The sequence below is a fragment of the Scyliorhinus torazame genome, chromosome 5 (assembly GCF_047496885.1).
Source record: "Scyliorhinus torazame isolate Kashiwa2021f chromosome 5, sScyTor2.1, whole genome shotgun sequence".
Taxonomy (NCBI): domain Eukaryota; kingdom Metazoa; phylum Chordata; class Chondrichthyes; order Carcharhiniformes; family Scyliorhinidae; genus Scyliorhinus; species Scyliorhinus torazame.
In genome coordinates this window covers 285,445,143-285,469,530 of record NC_092711.1, presented here as the reverse complement: position 1 = coordinate 285,469,530, position 24,388 = coordinate 285,445,143, and the positions used below count along the sequence as shown (strand labels likewise).

Sequence of the window (24,388 nt, the reverse complement as noted above, 5' to 3'; positions counted from 1 at the left end):
AAGTTCCCTTCTTTATCTCTAATAGGTCCTATTTTCTTAACTAACCTTTTACCATTAATATATTGGACGGCACGATAGCTAGCACTGTTGCTCCACAGCACCAGGGTCCCAGGTTTGATTCCCGACTTGGGTCAGTCTGTGCAGAGTCAGTACGTTCTCCCCGTGTCTGCGTGCGTTTCCTCCGGGTGCTCCGATTTCCTCCCGCAGTCCAAAGATGTGCACGTTAGGTGGATTGGCCACGTTAAATTGCCCCTCAAGTGTCCAAAAGGATAGGTGGGGTTACGGGGATAGAATGGAGGGTGCTGCTTCCAAGGGCTGGTGCAGACTCGATGGGCCGAATGGCCTCCTTCTGCACTGTAAATTCTATGAAACCGGAGGACCCGGAAGAAACCCATGCAGACACGGTGAGAACGTGCAGACTACGCACAGACAGTGACCCAAGTCGGGAATCGAACCCAGGTCCGTGGCACTGTGAAGCAACAGTGCTAACCCAACATACCGCCCCCATCGGGAATATCCTTTCTGCATTGACCTCGTCTCGTCCTGTTAAGCTTTAATACGTTTCTATGAGATCCCTCCCCTCATTCCTCCAAATGCCGGTGAATATAATCCTAACTGACTCAATTTCTCCTCATACATCAGTCCCACCATCCCAGGAATCAGTTTGGTAAACATTCGCTGCATTCTCTCCACAGTGAAAATATCGTTCCTCAGATAAGGACATGAAAACTTCACACAATATTCCGGATGTGGTCTCACCAAGGCCCTGTTTAACTGCAGCAAGACACTCTTGTTCCTGTACTCAAACCCTCTCACCACGAAGTCCAACATACCAATTGCCTTTTTAACTGCCTGCTGGACCTGCATGCTTACTTTCAGCAACTAGTGTCACCCAGGTCTCTTTGTACATTGCCCTCTCACAATCTATAGCCATTCAGATAATAACCTGCCTTCCTGTCTTTGTTACCAAAGTGAATAACCTCACATTTACCCACGTTATTCATAATCTATCGTACATTTGCCCACTCAGCTTGTCTAAATCACACTGAAGCATCTCTGCATCCGCTTCACAGCTCAACCTCCCACCCAGCTTTGTGGCATCTGCAAATTTGGAGATATTACATTCAGTTCCCTCATCTAAATCATTAAATTACATTGTGAATAGCTGGGATCCTAACACTGATCCCTGCGGTACTCCACTGCTATACACAACTTGGAAAAAAATCCGTTTATTCATACTCTTGCTGCCTGTCTGCCACCAGTTTTCTATCAACCTTAGTTCATTATCCCCAATCCAATGTGCTTTAATTTTATACACTAATCTTATGTGGGACCTTGTCGAAAGACCAAATAAACCAGACCCACTGGCTCCCCCTCATCACCTCTACTGGTAAATCCTCGAAGAATTCCATTAGATTTGTCAAGCATGATTTCCCTTATGCGAATCCATGCTGACTCAGTTCAATCCCGACACTGTTTTCCAAGTGCTCTGCTGTTAAATCTTTTATAACAGACTCGACCACTCCAACGGCACGCTGACTGGTCTATAATTCACCGTTTAAATAGTGGGATTACATTAGCCACCGTCCAATCCGTAGCTACCATCCAATCTGTCGGACCTGTTCCAGAGTCTATAGAATTTTGGAAGATGATCATCAATGCATCCACTATTTATAGGGCCATTTCCTCAAGTACTCCGGGATGTAGACTATCAGGCCTTGGATTTATCACCCTTCAAGCCCATCAATTTCCAGAACATTATTTCCCTACTAATACTGATTTTCTTCAGTTCCTCCATCTCACTTGTGTTCTCCAACATTTCTGGTACGTGCAAAACTTTGTCACAGGGTGGTCCAAACTAAAATGTTGTACCCTTTATGCGAGAACTGACTGCACATTTGAAGCAGTGCTAACGAAGGGAGTAGAGCAGTGCAATTATTTTCAGATTTCTGATTCCTCCTTCTGTGTTGTCAACTTATATGGTCCAGTAGTCTTCCCCATGGCAATAAGACTGGTCATGGATAATTCAATGAGCTAGCAATGAAACTGTATGTATTCTTAATCAAACTGAATAGCCCTGTTTAATCTAGCAATTTACCAATATCACTGGATGAGCACCCTCACTGACCTGCAGAAGAACTATAGGGCCGCCCGCTCTTCAGATTCAAGTTCATTGGCGTCCCCCTGTATAAATTTAAAGTCATCAAATTAAAGCAATTTTGATTTTTTAAAAATAGTGCACACACCATATTAGCACTGACAAGTTCCAGCTAGCGATCCAAGTTTGTTATTTGTCCATCATCTCATCCCAGTGGACAGTAAAATATATCTTTGAATGAAAATGACACATTAACATTTTATAGCAACTTTCCTTCATTCAAAAAATAGGAGTTAAGGTGTGCTGATTTATAAAGCCTTGCATTCATATAGTAAATGTTTCAAGTCATCCTAAATGCTTTACAGCAAATGAAGTAAATTTTGAAATGTAGTCGCTGCTGTAGTATAGAAAAGATGCAGCCAGCCTGGGCACGGTAAGATAATAATGGCCAGATAATTGTTTTATGTGTTGGTTGAGGTAAATATTGGTCAATCATCCGAGGAGACAGCAAGGCCTTATTTCAATGTCTCATCATAAATATGGTACAGCAGTTTGGCACAGGAATGGAATATTAGCTTAGACTGGGGTCAAATCCCTGCAGGGGGATATGAACACACAACCTTTAATTCAGTGGCAAGACAGCTCCAATTGATCCACGGCAGACAACATCTTTGCACAGTCAACAAAAAGAACAATCTGGGGGTTTTACATTGAAATTTTAACCGTTTTTTGCTCTTTGGGGATGCTGTCTGGCCCATGAATTTAAAGCATTTTCCATCATTATAATATATTACATCTAAATGAGGTTAAGACATATCAAGAAAAAAAAACCCCACTGCGAACAACGAAGGATCCAATAAAATGGGCAATCCTGTGAATGCAACAAACTCTACAAACTAAAATCTAAATCACAAATATTCCTCATTTCACAAGTCCATACATGATGTAACAGTCAAGGTTGTCAGCAAATATTTAAAAAGCAAAATACTGCAGATGCTCAAAATCTGAAGTGAAAACAAAAGAAATGCTGTAAATACTCAGCAGATCAGGCAGCGTCTCCAGAGAAACAATTAACGTTTCAGTGATCAACCTGAAACGTCCACAAATGTTACCTCCCCATAGCTACTTGTTTAACATTGTTCTGTTGCAAAGTAGAGAGGCAGAATCTCTAGAAAAATTGGCGTGGAAAATTGAAACTATCATTAACAAAAACATTTGGACTAGCATAGGAAAAAGTGGTTAGCATAGTGGGTTTGAAATTAACCCCACACCTTTGGGCCTAGATAAATTATTAAAGTCAGAGATTGAAAATATCTCAAAAATAGGTGCAATCATCAACAACTTCGCTTTCTGGTATATCGTTTTTTTTGGCGCAAAGACAATGGCCTGATGAAAGGTTGATCATTCACACAATAACATGCAGTATGTAGGTATTGAAGCCATTTACAACATAGCTTCTTTGGAAAGCTGGCAAATTTGAGATCGCTTAATTGCAATTTTCAAGGCATGAAAGGAATTGACAAAAATTGATCCCTGCAAATTATTAACTATACAAAAGTTGAAAAGTTAAATGGCAGTAACAAAGAAGGAATATATTTGGAACTTGTTTCTTTATATGGAAGGTAACCAACTTGGGGAATAGGTCATCAGAAAATCTCACTGAAGTAAGCAACATTCATTCAGGCTAGGGCAGCACGGTGGCACAATGGTTAGCATTGCTGCCTATGGCGCTGAGGGCCCAGGTTCGAATCCTGGCCCTGGGTCACTGTCCGTGTGGAGTTTACACATTCTCCCAGTGTCTGCATGGGTTTCGCCCCCACAACCCAAAAGATGTGCAGGCTAGGTGGATTGGCCATGCTAAATTGCCCCTTAATTGGAAAAAAAAGTAATTGGGTACTCTAAATTTATTTAAAAAAACATTCATTCAGGCTGCAATTAGGTGTGCTTTTAGAGACATGAGAAATTTGAGAGATGTAGTAGGACTAATACAGGTAAGTCGAGTGGCCTGGTTAGTAAAATAAAACACATTTTAAGAACTTCAATGCAATACACTTAATAATAAAAGTTTTAGAATTATACCAATTCACTTACATATATTGTGGCGCACCCGTTTTAATGTTGCCGATGGTGACCTTTACATCATCATCATCACTATCACTGTCACTGTCATCATCATCACCATTTTGTGAAGCCTAAAATATAAAGTTAATTCTTTTCAACCAATCAACAAAATAGCAAACTTTTAAAGTACTCTACATCCACTTTGATACCAAGTCAGAAAGATAACATCTTGATTAAATCTCTTCTTGCAGGTTCTTATTGACACAATGTTCACTACACAATAGACAGGTGTGACCATACTTTCATTTTATTCATTCATGGGATGGGGGCATTGCTGGCAAGGCCAGCATTTAATGCTCATCTCCAATTGCTCTTCTTGAGCTGCCTTCTTGAAGCATAGCAGCTTTTGTGGTGTCGGTACACCCAGAGTACTGTTAGGGATACTGATACAGAGACAGTGAAAGAACATCAACATTTTCCGAGTCAGGATGGTGTATGACTTGGTGGGTAACTTGCCGCTGCTTGTATTTCCATGCGTCTGCTGATTTTGTTCTTCTCGGTGGTACAGATTATGGGTTTGGAAGGTGATGGTGAAGCAGCCTTGGCGAGTTGCTGCAGTGCATCTTGTAGGTGATGCACACCACTGTCACTGTGCACTAGCAGTGGAGGGACTGTATGTTTAAGATGGTGGATGGGGTGCAAATCAAACAGACTGCTTGGTCCTGGAATAAACAAATTCAAAGTTTGTTGTTGGTTGAAAATTCCTTTCTTAAGATACTAAAGGAACAGCTCAAACGTAGTTAATTTATTAACCAACTTAAGTCCAAGAAACTGTGTTAGCACTAGCTTAAGTCATAGCACAGATTAATGTGATAAAAACTATTTTGTGAAAAAATTTCCTCCATGAAAAAGGCTAATGTTGTTTCAAACCCGTTCTTAGCTGGCTGGAGTCACAATTCAGCCTGCAATTTAGCAGACTATGTGAGGGTGTTCACAAGGATGACCGGAGTAGGAAACTGAAATACAATTCAGGTGTCAGCAAGGTATGCTTTTATGAGGTGCGACTTAAGGCATAATGAAAGGGACTTTACTTTGGCATTTTCAGAAACAGATAAGTTTATTTTTCTGAGTACATCACTTAACCTTGCCGATCACTTGATCCATGAATTCAAAATCCTTATTTTTAAGGGTTTGTTCAAAAAACCCAGAAAACACAATCCTGGCCTCATCCAAAGTTCCTTTTTGCAACAATACCAGCGGATAGCGATCACAGGCAGGAACATTGCTGGTAATTTTCCCACCCTACCCTGTGGGTACTGCTGTCCTAGCTGAGGTTGGTTGCTTCAGCACACACAAAGAGAAATGATGCAACACCAGATCACTAAGCTACAGTCTGGGAAGTCCCAATATATCCTAAACAATAACCGCCCAAAGAAAATAAGCAGAATTCCTCCCCTTTCTTTCACTAGGTTATTTTTTCCACTTTCCACTTAAGACACTATGTGGAATTTAATTGTCATGTGGTAGGCCTGTTCACCAGCTGGAGACCTGGTGGAAACCCTACCATGGTCATTTCTGGGAGCCCCATTAGGATTTAGTCCCAATTCGGTAGCTTGTTGGACTTCCTGGCTCTACCAGGAGAAATTTCCTGGTGCAGGGTGGGTATGCTGTGAGAATTGCCAGTCATTCAGAGGCTGGCTGTTCTCCAATATCAGCAGCACCACCAGAAACAGTGGCCAGTGCTGGTACTGTAATGGAGTCTACTAGAAGGCTCATCGCTGAAGCTCCTGAGTGGGGCAGGACTACGGGGCTAGTCAGTAAGGACTTGGCAGGCTTGGGGTGAGATGGTATTGGGGGGGTCGGGAAGAGTAAATTTTTGAGTAAAGTCTGTAATGGCATGGCAATGCTTATTTGCATCCAAATTGAAATCCTTTTGGGTTGAAAGAAACGAAACATTTTTTTGGTGATCATCAAACTTTCTTTAAATTGGGGAATGAGAGAAGAGCTCTCATTTTGGGGCTCATGGAACAGTAGGAAAGAACACAAAAGAATTTCTCTCTCCAAAGATGCTGCCAGACCTGCTGAGTTTATCCAGCATTTTCTGTCTTTATCTCTGCTGATTCTGTTGGATATCTATTCAGTAGAACAGAAAGAAATCCCTCCAGAATGATTTATCTCTCCCATATCATTCAGAATGATAAAACAACATGAAGGTTCCATGCATAGTAGCCTTTTGTGTCTGGGATTGGATATTTGTTCTGTAGGTGGATCAAGCAAACACTAGTGATGAAGCTGGCCACAAATCATTAAGCTGTTTTATTTCACAGCAAGTGAATATAGAGAGTAATAGACGTGATCAGTTTCATTTAGTTCAACCTCTACAATTTTTTTTTGAGCTTGTCCAAAATTAATTAGCACACAATACTGCCACATACAGGATAGCTCCTGCAGTCTAATTTCCTTACACATTTTGTCAGCTGAGCCGCAGCACTTCATTTCAAAAATCAACGCCTGAGAGTCCATTTTATCATTCAATATTTAAAACCAGAAAGAAATTGGCTTTGTAGACCGATGACCTGCGTGTTCAGACACAAGGTTAAAAAAAAACAGCACAAGGTCCCTTTCATCGTCCTCAGAGCAAAGCGGAAAACATGCCTTACCAATGTAGCCTGTCAAAATTAAAACGCCCAAGTAAAGCATACAAAATGATCAGGGGGTTGGATAGGGTGGACAGTGAGAGCCTTCTCCCGCGGATGGATATGGCTGGCACGAGGGGACATAACTTTAAACTGAGGGGTAATAGATATAGGATAGAGGTCAGAGGTAGGTTCTTTACGCAAAGAGTAGTGAGGCCGTGGAATGCCCTACCTGCTACAGTAGTGAACTCGCCAACATTGAGGGCATTTAAAAGTTTATTGGATAAACATATGGATTATAATGGCATAGTGTAGGTTAGATGGCTTTTGTTTCGGTGCAACATCGTGGGCCGAAGGGCCTGTACTGCGCTGTATTGTTCTATGTTCTATGTTCTAATCCTACTACTCCCGAGGCATATTCTGACTAACTTTTAAATCAATTGCGCAGAACATGCAGAACTCCCCATTTAAAATATTTCATTATTATTCACTGAAACTTTACCCTATTAAATAAGAAACTGCAAACTAACGTTGGGAGAAACTTACACCATCAGCCATTTCCAAGTTACTGCCTTTGAAATCTTGTGTTGTCTCCTGCAGTGGTTTTAAAGTATCTTCTCCCCTGCACAAAGCAAGTAACCAAAGTTGGATCAAAACAATCACAAGATGAACATATTGGTAATTTCAATAACTGCAACATTTTCATGAATGGAAGGCTTAGATTATCTGTATTCTTTCTTCTACATTTCCTATTAATAGATTAATCTTTTAAAGTGCTAATCTTCTCCCCTCCAAGCGCATCAACATAGCTGCACAGAAACTGGCTGTAGCTTTAGTACTTCATTCAAAGAGTCATTCATTTTTGTTAGCTTGGACAATGAGTATCAGCAGGCCTTTTGGCCACAGTTCTTGATTATGATTAGTTCCCCAATTTTCTGTTCAAAACTGATCTTTAATAAGTCCTCTGTTATTAAGATATCCCTAGCTAGCATAACTCTAAAGCGGGACCAAAGAACAGATGCTTCTCGGTAAGTTTTTGGGTAAAGTCTGTAATAGCAGGGCAATGGTTATTTGCATCCAAATTGAAATCCTTTTGGGCTAAAAGATTCTAAACATTTTTTGGGTGATTGTTAAACTTTCTTTAAATTGGTGAATGAGAGAAGAGCAAAGAAAGTAACCTGTTGTATTTTGGGGCTCATGGAACAGTAGGAAATAACACAAAGAATTTAAATGGGAAAAGAAGATATTTTTATGATGCAATTGTCTCATTTATTAAAGAAGTTTCACCAATATCATTTTCAGCAGTCACAGAAAGCAATTCTCGTACTTGGTAACCTGCACTTACTACATTTGTCACTTTTAATTCCACATGGTCTTGTCAAAACAAATTATGTTGCAAAATCTGTGCTCAATGATTATAGTGGTGAGATAAGGTGAACTAGAAATGAGGACTGTTGACTCAATATTAGAATGCAATTTTTCATGAGTTTTCAAATACAGGATCCCAAAAATTAAAAAGCAGAAATCAGTGTGCATTGTCAAGACTGGTCTTCAAGTCATCATTTCAGCAGCTCACTAACAGTTGGAAAATATTAAAAATCATAATGCTTCCAGGATTTAAAGATCATACAAGAGACCATCCAACTTGGAGATCGTGCTAGTCAGTGGTGGAGATCACAAGTATCATGGGTATTGAAAATTGGCGATTATCATAGAATTTACAGTGCAGAAGGAGGCCATTCAGAGTCTGCACCGGCTCTTGGAAAGAGCACCCTACCCAAGGTCAACACCTCCACCCAACACTAAGGGCAATTTTGGACACTAAGGGCAATTTATCATGGCCAATCCACCTAATCTGCACATCTTTGGACTGTGGGAGGAAACCGGAGCACCCGGAGGAAACCCACGCAGACACGGGGAGGATGTGCAGACTCCGCACAGACAGTGATCCAAGCCGGAATCGAACCTGGGACCCTGGAGCTGTGAAGCAATTGTGCTAACCACAATGCTACCGTGCTGCGACTAAGTCCTAGGAAGTAGATTTGCAGAGCTAAGAAGAACCAAACTCCGCAAATAAAAAGTTGCAACAAAAAAGATTACACAAGTGGGAAATTCCATTCCTCGAATGTTGCAATCACACCTGAAAAGAAGAACCTCAAGTGAGGTATGCATGAGTGCAGAAATAAAAGGTTTAGAGTACCCAATTATTTTTTTCCAATTAAAGGGGCAATTTAGCATGGCCAATCCACCTAACCTGCGCATCTTTGGGTTGTGGGGATGAAACCCACGCAGACACAGGGAAAAAGTGCAAACTCCACACAGGCAGTGACCCTGGGCCAGGATCAAACCCGGGTCTGCAGTGCCATAGGCAGCAGTGCTAACCACTGCACCACCGTGCCGCCCATAAAAGTTTAACCTAGTATATAAAGTACAATTTCTCTAAAAGCACTATAAGGAACAAAAGACATAACCTGCAGGCTTGAGTGCCCTGATGGTTGTATTCAGTTGATACGTACAAGGTAAATGAATGAGGAACAGCAATGGAATTTCTGATGAAATAGGAAAGAAATTTGAGCTACCCAAGGCACATTAAAATCCCGATTCTTACCCGTCAACCAAAGCCACCTCCTCTTGTTTACCAGTGTCTTCATCTATAAACATACAGTAATAGTGTTATTTGTGGTTTCAACAGAAAAATAACAGTTTCACATTTAGTGATCTGCAAAAATAGTTAACACTTGAACAGCGCAACCTTTAGAGGAAAATCTGATGGGCAGGCTATACCATCAGTAATGCACCAAAGCAAAGCAACTTTGCAAGTGGCAAACAATAAAACTTGGAAGTATATCATGGGAGTCAGATTGGCAATTCAATTCCTGACCACAGTAAAAGAATGAAATGCAAACTTATCTCTAGAAGGTAACATTTCACTGCTTGAGCATCGTACTGGTGTTGGTGCAAGGTGAAGGTTAAAATGTTCCCATAAATGACCTAAACATTTTTTGGAAAATATTCTATTGGTAACACTGAGGCATCCTTATTAAAATGACATTTAGTAAAAGACAAAAGAGTGGAATTATTTTTTTTAAAAGAAAAATTAAGTCATTATTCTGTTCCAAAACCCATATTGACTCCTTGGTCACTCATGCAGTGACTCGAGAAGACCAACATCAGTGTGCACACAAGGTACAGTTTTCAACAGTGATGGATCCCACAGTTGACACAGCTGTGAATGAATTTAACAGCCACTTGCCATTAGAAACACTGAATAACTTATTTACTGGTAAAATGCAACATAAGAATAATACCAACATCAACATTGCAATTATATTGCACCTTTAACACAGTAAAAATCCCAAGGCATTTCGCAGAAGCTTTTATCAAAAATAAATTAAGCACAAAGCCACACACTAAGGTAGGTGGGCAAAATGTTTGGTCAGAGGTAGGTTTTAAATAGTATCTTAAAAGGAGAAGAGGGATTAAAAGAGGGAATTCCAGAGCTTAGGGTCTTGGAAGCTGAAAGCATGGCGATGGTTGGCAATTAAAATCAGGGATGCTCAAGAGGCCAAAATGAGAGGGGGCACAGAGATCTCCGAGGGTTGTGCGGTTACAGCATACTAAAAGGTACAAGGAGAAAGGTGGCCTTGGAAGGATTTAAAAACAAGGGTAAGGATTTTCAAATTAAAGATGTTGCTTAACTAGAAGCTAATGTAGGACAGCAAGCACAATGGTAATGGGTGAACTGAATAGGATGCAAGTTGGAATGCGCGCAGCAGTTTTGGAATTCACTGAGAGGCTGGTCAGGAGTGCATCGGAATAGCCCAATTTACAGAAAAAAGGCATGGATAAGGGTTTTAGCAGAAGAGCAGGGACAGGGGAACATCGGTGATACTCTTGATGAATCTTGTGGTCATATGTTTACTTTAACTGGACATCAATCTTGCAACAATCTGATTCAGCCTTATGTTGTGACCAGGGAGTGGGATGGAGTCAGTGGCTCAGGAACAGAGCTTTGAGCAGAGAGAGCGGAGACTAAAGTCTTCACAATATTTAGTTAGAGGAAATTCCTGCTCATCCAGTACTGGATAGTGTATAAGTAGCACAATAATTTAGAGAGTGGAAGTTATGGGCAGTGATAGTGGGGTACAGCCGAATGTTGTCAGCAAATATTAGGAAACTGCCACTTTGTTTTCTGATATTGCTGTCAATAGGAAGAGGATACACTGATGGGCATATTTTCTTTGGAATGAAGGTTCAGGAGAGATGCAGAAACAGTTGTAGAGTAGAAGAAAATATATAGCTGGAGGTCACCTTAATATCCAGAAGCTGCAGGGAAATACGATAACAGGAGAGTGAATCTCAGGCCAGGATCAGGACTGTACCTGAAAAGCCAGTATGAACAGTAGGTCAGTCACAGGCTCCGCAGAGGGAAGTGGTGGTGGGGAAAGAGATACAAGCTAGTCAAAGTTACTTAAAAATTTAAGCAACAAAGCTGAATAAAAACACAAAATCTTACAGTCGAAATATAGTCTTGATGCCCAGAGATATTTAGGATTGGAAGCCAAATTTGAGAAAATAACCAGTGCTTACTGCAGATGGCAGACAACAAGCATGGCCAGGGGATGGGCAATGGTAGTTTAAACTTCAGTAAGCCCTCGTTTAACGTTTTAATGTTGCTTCGTCTTACGGTTGGTAAGTTAATGCGGTCTGCAATCTCGTTTCACGTTGCAAAATTATTTTTAATGTTAATTCCCGGGTGACCAGATTATCAACATTTTGAAGCGGCTACTCCCCAAACTCCAAGCTGTGGTCCTTCCCTCTCACCTCCTTCCAGAGCTGTGGCCTCTGCCCGCAAATTACTGTCAAAGCTGCTCCTGTCTTGCTGCTCTCCTCACGAGGGTATAGCAAGGGTACAGGATAGGGAAGTGACAAGCAGGAACATGAAAAAAAAAACATGAGTTGCAGCAGACCCGCCTCAGCACTTCTGCACCATTGGAGCACCAGCTTTCAATCAGATCTGGATCTTGAACAGAAGCAGGTATGCATGTAGAAAGTTCCATTTTTCTTTTAGCTTTTTTAACTTACTTTATTTTATAAGTTATTTCATTTACCAGTGTGGGAATTTTGCAACTTTTATCTCAGCTGAGAGTGTATAATACTTTAACATTTAGAGCAGTTTGTTAGTACAGAGCTTCTGAGCATCGCTGAAAAAGAAAGGGCACATGTTGAAGCTTTTCAGTTTACACTGATCAGGACATTCTTAAGAGTACCAAATGTAAAGGGAATAATGATATATACTTCATGAGAAGGGAGTGCTAGAGGTTTGCTCGGGGACTCTGATTGCTAGAGGCATGGCCATGGAGAGTGCACGAACCACAGTATGTGACATTGCCCAACATTAGATGTGTATCTGCGTTTGGACATTATTTGCCAAACAATCCCCAATGTGCTAGGAAATACACTCACAAACAATTTAAGATTATCAATCAGGCTCACAGTGTTGCACATTCACGTGTGCTAAAAGCTACACATATTAAGACACAAAGAAACCCATTCTTTGCAGACAGGAAGAACATGTACACACATTGCACCTGTTTCAACTAAACAAAATAGGCAACAGCCAATCTCTGGTTCATTCCCCAGGGAAATGTCTTGACGAGCATCAGCCCTGCCTGGTTTGAATTTAAACAAAGCTTGGCAGATAACGGTCAGCTCACTTGGGCATGCTATATGGTTCCCGTTGTTGATTGATAGAGGTGTTTCCATCTCATGATTTTCAGGAACACAACCAAAACTTTCTAAGTGAGGACCTACTGTAGCATTTAACTGATCATTAGGACTAAATAGTACCCTCTATAGGAGCGAGGGGAACAGTGAAAGAGGGGAGATCGGGAGCAATAAATTGGGAAGACCAAGAATAGAAAAACACTTCCGAGTGCCCTCGGGGAAACACTAAGAGGGGAACTAAACTACCAACGAGGGGGCGGGGGGAACCTCATGTAAAAAACGATGTAAATAAGAGACAAATTGATTTGTAAATACCAGATACACATCAGCTGTTACTCTGTAAAAACTGGAAAACACCAATAAAAATGTTTTAAAAAAAAAAAAAAAAAAAAGAGTGCCCTAGGGGAGCTCCCCCCTCAGGAAACATCTTGAAAGCCCAAAAAGATTATGGAATCATACTGGTTTGGACTGGAAGTACAGATTAGCCATGATGAACTGAATGGCAGAAAGGGCTGGATACCCGTCTGCACAATATATAAAATTGTCGAAAGATGTGCAGTTGGGGAGGGTTTAAACTAATGTGGTAGGGGGATGGGAACCGATGTAGGAAGTCAGTGGGGACGGAAACAAAAGGCAGGAAGGGAGAGTGTGTAAAGCATGACCAGAGAAAGCAGGGCAGAGAGCAAGGAAGGTCTACATTAAACTGCATTTATTTCAATGCAAGGGGCCTGACGGGCAAAGCGGATGAACTCAGGGCATGGACGGGCACATGGGACTGGGATATTATAGCTATGACTGAAACATGGCTAAGGGAGGGGCAGGACTGGCAGCTCAATGTTCCGGGGTACAGGTGCTATAGAAAGGATAGAACAGGAGGTAAGAGAGGAGGGGGAGTGGCGTTCTTGATTAGGGAGAACATCACGGCAGTACTTAGAGGGGATATATCCGAGGGTTCGCCCACTGAGTCTATATGGGTGGAACTGAAAAATAAGAAGGGAGAGATCACCTTGGTAGGACTGTACTACAGGCCCCCAAATAGTCAGCGGGAAATTGAGGAGCAAATATGTAAGGAGATTACAGATAGCTGCAAGAATAATAGGGTGGTAGTAGTAGGGGGCTTTAACTTTCCCAACATTGACTGGGACAGCCATAGCATTAGGGGCTTGGATGGAGGGAAATTTGTTGAGTGTATTCAGGAGGAATTTCTCATTCAGTATGTGGATGGACCGACTAGAGAGGGGGCAAAACTTGACCTCGTCTTGGGAAATAAGGAAGGGCAAATGGCAGAAGTGCTAGTGAGGGATCACTTTGGGACAAGTGACCATAACTCCATTAGTTTTAAGATAGCTATGGAGAATGATAGGTCTGGCCCAAGAGTTAAAATTCTTAATTGGGGCAAGGCCAATTTTGATGGTATCAGACAGGAACTTGCAGAGGTAGATTGGGGGAGACTGTTGGCAGGCAAAGGGACGGCTGGTAAATGGGAGGCTTTTAAAAATGTGTTAACCAGGGTGCAGGGTAAGCACATTCCCTTTAGAGTGAAGGGCAAGGCTGGTAGAAGTAGGGAACCCTGGATGACTCGAGATATTGAGACTCTGGTCAAAAAGAAGAAGGAGGCATATGACGTACATAAGCAACTGGGATCAAGTGGATCCCTTGAAGAGTATAGAGATTGTCGAAATAGAGTTAAGAGGGAAATCAGGAGGGCAAAAAGGGGACATGAAATTGCTTTGGCAAATAATGCAAGGGAGAATCCAAAGAGATTCTACAGATACATAAAGGGGAAAAGAGTAACTAGGGACAGAGTAGGGCCTCTTAAGGATCAACAAGGACATCTATGTGCAGAGCCACAAGAGTTGGGTGAGATCCTGAATGAATATTTCTCATCGGTATTCACGGTGGAGAAAGGCATGGATGTTAAGAAACTAAGGGAAATAAATAGCGATGTCTTGACAAGTGTGCATATTACAGAGGAGGAGGTGCTGGAAGTCTTAAAGCGCATCAAGGTAGATAAATCCCCGGGACCTGATGAAATGTATCCCAGGATGTTGTGGGAGGCTAGGGAGGAAATTGCGGGTCCCCTAACCGAGATATTTGAATCATCGGCAGCCACAGGTGAGGTGCCTGAAGATTGGAGAGTGGCGAATGTTGTGCCCTTGTTTAAGAAGGGCAGCAGGGAAAAGCCTGGGAACTACAGACCGGTGAGCCTAACGTCTGTAGTAGGTAAGTTGCTAGAAGGTATTCTGAGAGACAGGATCTACAAGCATTTAGAGAGGCAAGGACTGATTCGGGGCAGTCAGCATGGCTTTGTGCGTGGAAAATCATGTCTCGCAAATTTGATTGAGTTTTTTGAGGGGGTGACCAAGAAGGTAGATGAGGGCAGTGCAGTAGACGTTGTCTACATGGACTTTAGCAAAGCCTTTGACAAGGTACCGCATGGTAGGTTGTTGCAGAAGGTTAAAGCTCACGGGATCCAGGGTGAGGTTGCCAATTGGATTCAAAATTGGCTGGACGACAGAAGGCAGAGGGTGGTTGTAGAGGGTTGTTTTTCAAACTGGAGGCCTGTGACCAGTGGTGTGCCTCAGGGATCGGTGCTGGGTCCACTGTTATTTGTGATTTATATTAATGATTTGGATGAGAATTTAGGAGGCATGGTTAGTAAGTTTGCAGATGACACCAAGATTGGTGGCACAGTGGATAGTGAAGAAGGTTATCTAGGATTGCAACGGGATCTTGATCAATTAGGCCAGTGGGCCGACGAATGGCAGATGGAGTTTAATTTAGATAAATGTGAGGTGATGCATTTTGGCAGATCGAATCAGGCCAGGACCTGAGTTAATGGTATGGCGTTGGGGAGAGTTATAGAACAAAGAGATCTAGGAGTACAGGTTCATAGCTCCTTGAAGGTGGAGTCACAGGTAGACAGGGTGGTGAAGAAGGCATTCGGCATGCTTGGTTTCATTGGTCAGAACATTGAATACAGGAGTTGGGACGTCTTGTTGAAGTTGTACAAGACATTGGTACGGCCACACTTGGAATACTGTGTGCAGTTCTGGTCACCCTATTATAGAAAGGATATTATTAAACAAGAAAGAGTTCAGAAAAGATTCACTAGGATGTTGCCGGGACTTGATGGTTTGAGTTATAAGGAGAGGCTGGATAGACTGGGACTTTTTTCCCTGGAGCGTAGGAGGCTTAGGGGTGATCTTATAGAGGTCTATAAAATAATGAGGGGCCTAGATAAGGTAGATAGTCAACATCTTTTCCCAAAGGTAGGGGAGTCTAAAACTAGAGGGCATAGGTTTAAGGTGAGAGGGGAGAGATTCAGAAGGGCCCAGAGGGGCAATTTCTTCACTCAGAGGGTAGTGAGTGTCTGGAATGGGCTGCCAGAGGTAGTAGTAGAGGCGGGTACAATTGTGTCTTTTAAAAAGCATTTAGATAGTTACATGGGTAAGATGGGTATAGAGGGTTATGGGCCAAGTGCAGGCAACTGGGACTAGCTTAATGGTAAAAACTGGGCGGCATGGACTGGTTGGGCCGAAGGGCCTGTTTCCATGCTGTAAACTTCTATGATTCTATGATTAGGTGGGGATATAAGGTTACTGGGATAGGACAGAGTGGGCCTTGGTAGGGTGCTCTTTCAGAGGGTCGGTGCAGAATTGATGGGCCGAATGGCCTTCTGCACTGTAGGGATTCTATGCATTCTATCTCTGGCATGCAACCTCAAATCAGCTTGTATACAAACGTAGAAACTTTAAAGATAAATAAAAGCTTTACTGAAGCCTCACAACACAAGAATTATGTAAATGAAGAGCTGTAGCATTCGGTTATACAGATCTAATTCCCAGTCTGTGCAGAGTTAAATTAATCGCCACATTGCAGTACTGCAATTAGATGCCTTACCCCTGAGCCAGCAAGGGGCAAAATAAGCTCAGCGTCCAATTCTTGCTCACCCCCTACTATTGCTGCTGGGAAGGGTACACATATGAACATCAGCTGCAGAGAGATTTGGATTTGGCTATGGAACTCACTGCGTTGCAATACGCTCCTGACACAAAACGCCTTATCTCATATTAAGAACTGTCACTGAATGGGATACTGGAAGGCTGCCAATAACTTATAATCCTATACCACAGTAAGAGGCAGCACCTTCAGAACTTTGAATAGCGTTGAAAATAGAAAATGCTGGAAATACTCAGAAAAGCCTACATTTCAGGTCAATGATGACCCTTCCTCACTTTTAATGAAGGAGCATGATCGACCTAAAACATTAAGATAAAAGCAAACTACTGCGGATGCTGGAATCTGAAACAAAAACAGAAAATACAGGACAATCTCAGCAGGTCTGACAGCATCTGTGGAGAGAAGGGAGCTAACGTTTCGAGTCTGGGTGATTCTTTGCCAAAGCTAGACTTGAAAGATTAACTGTTTCTCCCCACAGATGCTGCCTGACCCGCTGTGTATTTCTGTTTTTAACTTTGAATTTTCCCCATCGGCAACATTTTAATCTTTTTTGACTCGCGTTACTTTGAGCAAGGTCAAGATCACTTTCAAGCAATGATTTGACATATTGCTTGCTGCATGGTTTCCAAAAGGTCTGTACATTTATTATTCAACAGCAGTGAAGACTTTAAATCTGTTCAGCACAAAATATTCAGGTAATAATCAAAAATAATCAAACCTAATTAGGTTTGCAGGAAAAAATAGCAGTTGAATACAGCATGAAGGGTGGACACGTATCTGGATGGTACTTTGCATTTTGCAAGGACCTCAGTTTTTTCATTCCAAGCTCCCCAAAAGCATTAACTCATGGATGTAGTTCCTCAGACACCTACAGCTCTTCATTAGTGGCCCCAGTATCCCGGCCAATATTTATTCCTCATTCAACATCACAAAAGTAGCCTATCTGATCGTTATCACATTGTTGATTGGAGCTTGCTGAGTGTTTATTGGCTGCCATGTTTCCTACACGAAAACAGGGACGACATGCCAAAAAGCACTTAATTAGTTGCAAAGCGCTTTGAGATGCCCAGTGGTTGTGAAAAGCACGGTATCAATGGAAGTTCCTTACTATTAATCATGGGGTCCCCAGCAAGTGTCAACGATAATGAGCAGCCCAAGAAAATTCAGTTATATCCTCACTTGGTGCCCATATACGAGTACTTTCAATCATGGGGGGCGGCAGTGGCAAGCTGGTATTGTCACTGGACGAGTAATCCAGAGACCCAGAGTATGCTCGGAGGTTCCAGGTTCAAATCCTGCCACTGCAGGTAAAAATCTGGAATTGAAAGTCTAGTGATGACCATGAAACCTTTGTCGATTTGTCACAAAAACACATCTGGTTCACTAATGCCCTTTAGGGAAGGAAGTCCTTACCTGGTCTGGCCTACATGTGACTCCAGACCCACAGTGGTTGACTCTTAACTGTCCTGCAGAGCAATTAGGGATGGGCAATAAATGCTGGCACAGCCTGCGACGCCTACGTCCCATGAAAAAAAAGTCAATGAGCAACTAGCAATGAGGGATACGAACCCTGGAAGTGTAGAAGATTTTAGTTTAGACGGGCAGCATGGTCAGTGCTGGCTTGGTGGGCCTGTTCCTGTGCTGTACTTTTCTTTGTATGTTGGGTAGCGCCCAGGGCTGATTTCTCCCTTCACAAAATTGAAGATATAGAACTATTTAAAACCGGCACTTATTCAACACAAAGCCACTGGACAAACCAGGGACCTTGCTGCCCTGTATGACTTAATACCAAACCACATTATGCAATTATCCACCAAGCTGCAAGGCATCTTTCAACAAAGGCCCACCAAATCAGAACTTTAACTAATGGTGAAATGTACCACACAGCGTAATATGGAGTTATAGGGAGCAAAACAGGGGCTGTTTAGCACAAGGCTAAATCGCTGGCTTTGAAAGCAGACCAAGGCAGGCCAGCAGCACGGTTCAATTCCCGTAACAACCTCCCCGAACAGGCACTGGAATGTGGCGACTAGGGGCTTTTTACAGTAACTTCATTTGAAGCCTACTTGTGACAATAAGCGATTTTCATTTCATTTCATTTCAAAAGAATTTGAGTTTGATTCTTAGACAATGCTGATCTCAGCCATAGACAACATGTCACTGAATCTCTGGACGAGGGTAGGAAAGGTTCCATCTCCGAACTGATGCCATCCATGTCAAATGATCAACCAAGACCTTTCAGGGTCGCATAAAGAATGGCCATTTGGATAAGGTATCAAAAGGCAGCTTTAATATCAATCAAATTCGCCAACAGGTTTTTGTTTAAAAACAGTCAGTGGTGAAATTTATCCTTCAACCCATCCTTTTAAACATATATTCTACTAAACTGTCCCAAAACCAAATATAATCTTTACTGTTATCTTTGTTATCTCAATATTTTCTACAAACTTTATAATTACTGATTAGAACATGCCTAGAAGACACATCAAGAAATTGCCTTCGCAGAAATTCCAGTCTGTGCATTCTTAGTTCCCCCCAATACAGCTATGCATTCTACTCCCATCTCAGGAAAATTTGTGGGCAAGCTGTTCTTTCTGTGATGCTGACAGGGCAGTGGCACAAATTGTCCAACAACTGAGGGCAATTCTCAATTCACAACATATTGTTTCCTTGGCAAAAGATGTTGAACGATTTTAACATTAACCATGGCAAGTGCCATTTAACTCACTATGATGTTGGAATCAAACTCTGACCCAATGTACGCTGCACAGACCAGGATGGATTGCGATTCAGCCGGTCACTAAACAGAGTAAATAGGGTGGTCAATAGGACTTTAAACTAGAGATTGGGGGGTGGGGGGGAAGTCAGGGAACCAAGAGATGAAGTAATCAGTGGGAAGCGTAGCTGCTTAGGAATACAAAAAAGCACGAAAAGACAGAACTCAGGAGAGGTTACGATAGTCCCCATCTCACAAAATATGACACAGTGTATGGAAAGGCTCAGTAAACCAAGGTCCACCACACTAAGAAAACAAAAAGGGACGGTCAATAGAGAATTAAAGGTGCTATATTTAAATGCGCGCAGTGTACGGAACAAGGTAGATGAGCTTGTGGCCCAGATTGTGACTGGCATATATGATGTGGTAGGCATCAAAGAGACGTGGTTGCAGAGGGTTCAGGACTGGCATTTAAACATCCAGGGATTCACAACCTATCGAAAAGACAGAGAGGTGGGCTAGGGGGCAGGGTTGTCTTGTTAATTAGGAATGAAATTAAATCAATAGCACTAAACGACATAGGGTCAGATGATGTGGAGTCTGTGTGGGTAGAGTTGAGGAACCACAAAGGCAAAAAAACCATAATGGGAGTTATGTACAGGCCTCCTAACAGTGGTCAGGACCAGGGGCACAAAATGCACCACAAAATAGAAGGGGCATGTCAGATAGGGAAGGTCACAGTGATCATGGGGGACTTCAATATGCAGGTGGACTGGGTAAATAATGTTGCCAGTGGACCCAAAGAAAGGGAATTAATTGAATGTTTACAGGAGGGCGTTTTGGAACAGCTTGTGATGGAGCCCACGATGGAACAGGCCATTCTGGACTTAAGTGTTATGTAATGAGCCAGACTTGATAAAAGATCTTAAAGTAAGGGAACACTTAGGAGGCAGTGATCATAATATGGTAGAATTCAGTCTGCAATTTGAAAGAAAGGTAGAATCAGATGTAAAGGTGTTACAGTTAAATAAAAGTAACTACAGGGGCATGAAGGAGGAACTGACGAAAATCGACTGGGAGCAGAGCCTAGTGGGAAAGACAGTAGAACAGCAATGGCAGGAGTTTCTGGGAGTAATTGAGGACACAGTACATAGGTTCATCCCAAAGAAAATAAAGGTTATCAGAGGGGGGATTAGGCAGCCATGGCTGACAAAGGAAGTCAGGGAATGCATCAAAGCAAAAGAGAAAGCCTATAATGTGGCAAAGAGTAGTGGGAAGTCAGAAGATTGGGAAGGCTACAAAAACAGAGGATAACAAAGAGAGAAATAAGGAAAGAGAGGATCAAATATGAAGGTAGGCTAGCCAGTAACATTAGGAATGATAGTAAAAGTTTCTTTAAATACATTAAAAACAAACGGGAGGCAAAAGTAATGGCGCTGGTAATCTAGTGATGGGAGACAAGGAAATAGCTGAGGAACTAATTAAGTACTTTGCGTCAGTCTTCACAGTAGAAGACATGAGTAATATCCCAACAATTCAGGAGAGTCAGGGGGCAGAGTTGAATATGGTAGCCATCACAAAGGAGAAAGTGCTAGAGAAACTAAGAAGTCTAAAAATTGATAAATCTCCGGGCCCAGATGGGCTACATCCTAGAGTTCGAAAGGAGATAGCTGAAGAAATAGTGGAGGCGTTAGTTATGATCTTTCAAAAGTCACTGGAGTCAGGGAAAGTCCCAGAGGATTGGAAAATTGCTGTTGTAACACCCCTGTTGAAGAAGGGAACAAGAAAAAAGATGGAAAATTATAGGCCAATTAGCCTAACCTCAGTTGTTGGCAAGATTCTAGAATCCATCGTTAAGGATGAAATTTCTAAATTCTTGGAAGTGCAGGGTCGGATTAGGACAAGTCAGCATGGATTTAGTAAGGGGAGGTCGTGCCTGACAAACCTGTTAGAGTTCTTTGAAGAGATAACAAATAGGTTAGACCAAGGAGAGCCAATGGATGTTATCTATCTTGACTTCCAAAAGGCCTTTGATAAGGTGCCTCACGGGTGACTGCGGAGTAAAATAAGGGCCCATGGCATTCGAGGCAAGGTACTAACATGGATTGACGATTGGCTGTCAGGCAGAAGGCAGAGAGTTGGGATAAAAGGTTCTTTTTCGGAATGGCAACCGGTGACGAGTGGTGTCCCGCAGGATTCGGTGTTGGGGCCACAGCTGTTCTTTTTATATATTAACGATCTAGATGATGGGACTGGGGGCATTCTGGCTAAGTTTGCCGATGATACAAAGCTATGTGGAGGGGCAGGTAGTATTGAGGAGGTGGGGAGCCTGCAGAAGGATTTAGACAGTTTAGGAGAGTGGTCCAAGAAATGGCTGATGAAATTCAACATGGGCAAGTGCAAGGTCTTGCACTTTGGAAAAAAGAATAGAGGCATCGACTATTTTCTAAACGGTGACAAAATTCATAATGCTGAAGTGCAAAGGGACTTGGGAGTCCTAGTCCAGGATTCTCTGAAGGTAAACTTGCAGGTTGAGTCCGTAATTAAGAAAGCAAATGCAATGTTGTCATTTATCTCAAGAGGCTTGAAATATAAAAGCAGGGTTGTACTTCTGAAGCTTTATAAAGCACGAGTTAGGCCCCATTTAGAATACTGTGAGCAATTTTGGGCCCCACACCTCAGGAAGGACATACTGGCACTGGAGCGGGTCCAGTGGAGATTCACACAGATGATCCCAGGAACGGTAGGCCTACCATACGATGAACATCTGAGGATCCTGGGATTATATTCATTGGAGTTTAGGAGGTTGAGGGGAGATCTAATAGAAACTTACAAGATAATGAATGGCTTAGATAGGGTGGGCGTAGGGAAGTTGTTTCCATTAGAAGGGGAGACTAGGACCCGGGGGCACAGCCTTAGAATAAAAGGGAGTCACTTTAGAACAGAGATGGGGAGAAATTTCTTCAGCCAGAGTGGTGGGTTTGTGGAATTCATTGCCACAGAGGCCGGTGGAGGCCGGGACGTTGAGTGTCTTTAAGACAGAAGTTGATAAATGATTGATTTCTCGAGGAATTAAGGGCTATGGATAGAGAGCGGGTAAATGGAGTTGATGATTGAATGGTGGAGTGGACTTGATGGGCTTCCACTCCTATGTCTTATGGTTTTATGGTAAACTACAACTCTGGGGTCCCAGATTTGAATCTCACCCAGGTAGACAGTTAAATTTGATTTGAACTCCAAACTAAACCTTACTCTGCATCGAGTTAGCCAATCTCAGCCAGGATGCCAATGGGTGCCCTAGCCTGGCAGGTATCTGAGAAACCAAATGCCTGTGCAGGTTACAATGGAAGATGTGCACAAGGGGTGGGGGATTTTATAAACCAATAACTATTTATGGGGCAATTCAGTAGAATATACTTTCCCCTTAAAATGACCTATATAACAGTGATAAGTCATTCATCCATTGAGAGGCACTGTGGGGCGTCCTGCAGAGGTAAACACCAGTTATTTCTTTACTGTGGTTAACTTGTATTTTTTTAAAAAACACAGTAAAATCTCATAATTGCATTTCTCCCAAGGAGCTCGCATAGGAAGATAAACTTGAAACTCCAGTGCAGTGGTTAACCCTCTCTCCTTCAAATAAACTTAAAGAGGCTCGGAGCAGGTTTCGGTGAACCACTTGCAATGCAACGCCTCAAACATTGAAGACTGTCAATCGGGTTCCATCGAATCCAGGACAAATTTAGCCAACGGGAGAGGTGCAAAAGTAAGAAAGTGCGCGCATTTTGCTTCTGGGACCTAGGCCAACACAAAGGGCATTGTCCCTTTAAGAGCAATACCGAGCGCTCTCCCCCTTCCCCAGACAGCTAATGTGCTGGAGGTTGCTGCCGACAAAGTGTGTGCCCCGCTCACTCCCCAATAAAATGCATCAACTCAAGGCCGCCCCCAACTGTGGAGAAAGCTTCCCCCGGGTTTCACTCACCTCCATACAGCCAGTTCTCTTCATCATCGTCGGCGTCCAGGCCGCCGCCGGGCGCTGCCGTACTCTCTGCAGCCGAGCTGAGCGAATCCATCTCGGTGGCCATACTTGGTGTCGGTGGAGTCCACACAGATTGGCCTGGTGAGAGTGAGGGACGAACAGACGGAGCCGGCGCGCAGCCCCCCCACTCGCTCGGTCAGACGCCGCCGCTTCGCTTCCTCCGCCGACTGGAGCGAGTCCACCCTACCGAGTCCGCGCCGCCATCAGCTCCAAACACTCCTCCGCAGGGTCATAGCGCACGCTCGTCACCTACCCTTCTCTCAATCATTTCTCCACTGCAAAACACAGACAACTTTTAAATAGCCCTTTGATGGTACTGGAGCGCTGCTGTTATATATATATATCGTAACTTGTTGTTCCTCCGTTACTAATAGTACATTTTTAGGTATTCCGATGAGTGCAAGACGACAAGCTTTGATGGCGTGTCTCTTCTCTCCTATCGACTTTACAGCTCTAACCAGTTTAATTATTTTGCAGCAAGAAACATTCCTGTTTTTAATGAACTTTATTTTGATGCAATCCGCAATGCTGAGGATAGGGAACAGTTTAAAATTCAGCAAAGGCAGACCAAGGGGTGGATTTAGAAGGGGAAAATACAATATGAAAGTAAGCTAGCTGGCAACATGAAAGCTGACTGTAAAAGATTCTATAGGGATGCAAAGGGAAAAAGATTGACAAAACCCCCCGAATGTATGCCCCTGACAGTCAGAAACGGGGAATTCATAACGGGGAACAAAGACGTTGCCGAAGAAGTAAATTTGTACCTTTTTTTCTGTCATGGAGACGTGAATGATGTACTGGAAGTTTAGAGAAACACAAGTTTCAATGAGGAGCTGAAGGAAATTGGTATTAGTAAAGAAATGGTTTTGGGGAAACTAATGGGATTCATGGCCCTAGAAATAGTAGACCAAAATTTTCCAAAATATTTTGGAATCTGAAATTGTTCCTCCAGATTGGAGGATAGCGAATGTAACCCCGATATTCAAAAAGGGAAATAGAGAGAAAACAGGGAACTATAGACCAGTGAGCCTAACATCGATAGTAGGGAAGTTCCTAGAGTCCATTATCAAGGATTCCATAGCACAGCATTTGGAAAGCAGATATAATCAGACAAGTCGACACAAATTTACAAAGATCCTTGACAGATC

At 42.6% G+C, this 24,388-nt stretch overlaps 1 protein-coding gene across 8 annotated transcripts in view; it reads right to left on the bottom strand.

The window, feature by feature from the left end:
- Positions 1-23,485, bottom strand: part of LOC140421173 (pre-mRNA 3'-end-processing factor FIP1-like) — a 70,561-nt gene extending 47,076 nt beyond the window's left edge. For 3 of the 8 annotated variants that reach the window (XM_072505652.1, XM_072505657.1, XM_072505654.1), the window contains exons 1-5: positions 23,184-23,481; positions 9,404-9,446; positions 7,342-7,417; positions 4,190-4,290; positions 2,129-2,184 (exon numbers count right to left, since the gene is read on the bottom strand). In XM_072505652.1, coding sequence (XP_072361753.1) covers positions 2,129-2,184; positions 4,190-4,290; positions 7,342-7,417; positions 9,404-9,446; positions 23,184-23,286 — 379 coding nt within the window. In that variant the 5' untranslated portion in view covers positions 23,287-23,481. Of the gene's footprint in view, positions 1-2,128; positions 2,185-4,189; positions 4,291-7,341; positions 7,418-9,403; positions 9,447-11,619; positions 11,678-23,183 lie in introns of all 8 variants that reach the window. The other 5 variants (XM_072505653.1, XM_072505656.1, XM_072505658.1 and 2 more) reach the window with 3 other exon arrangements.
- Positions 23,486-24,388: the final 903 nt, after the last annotated feature.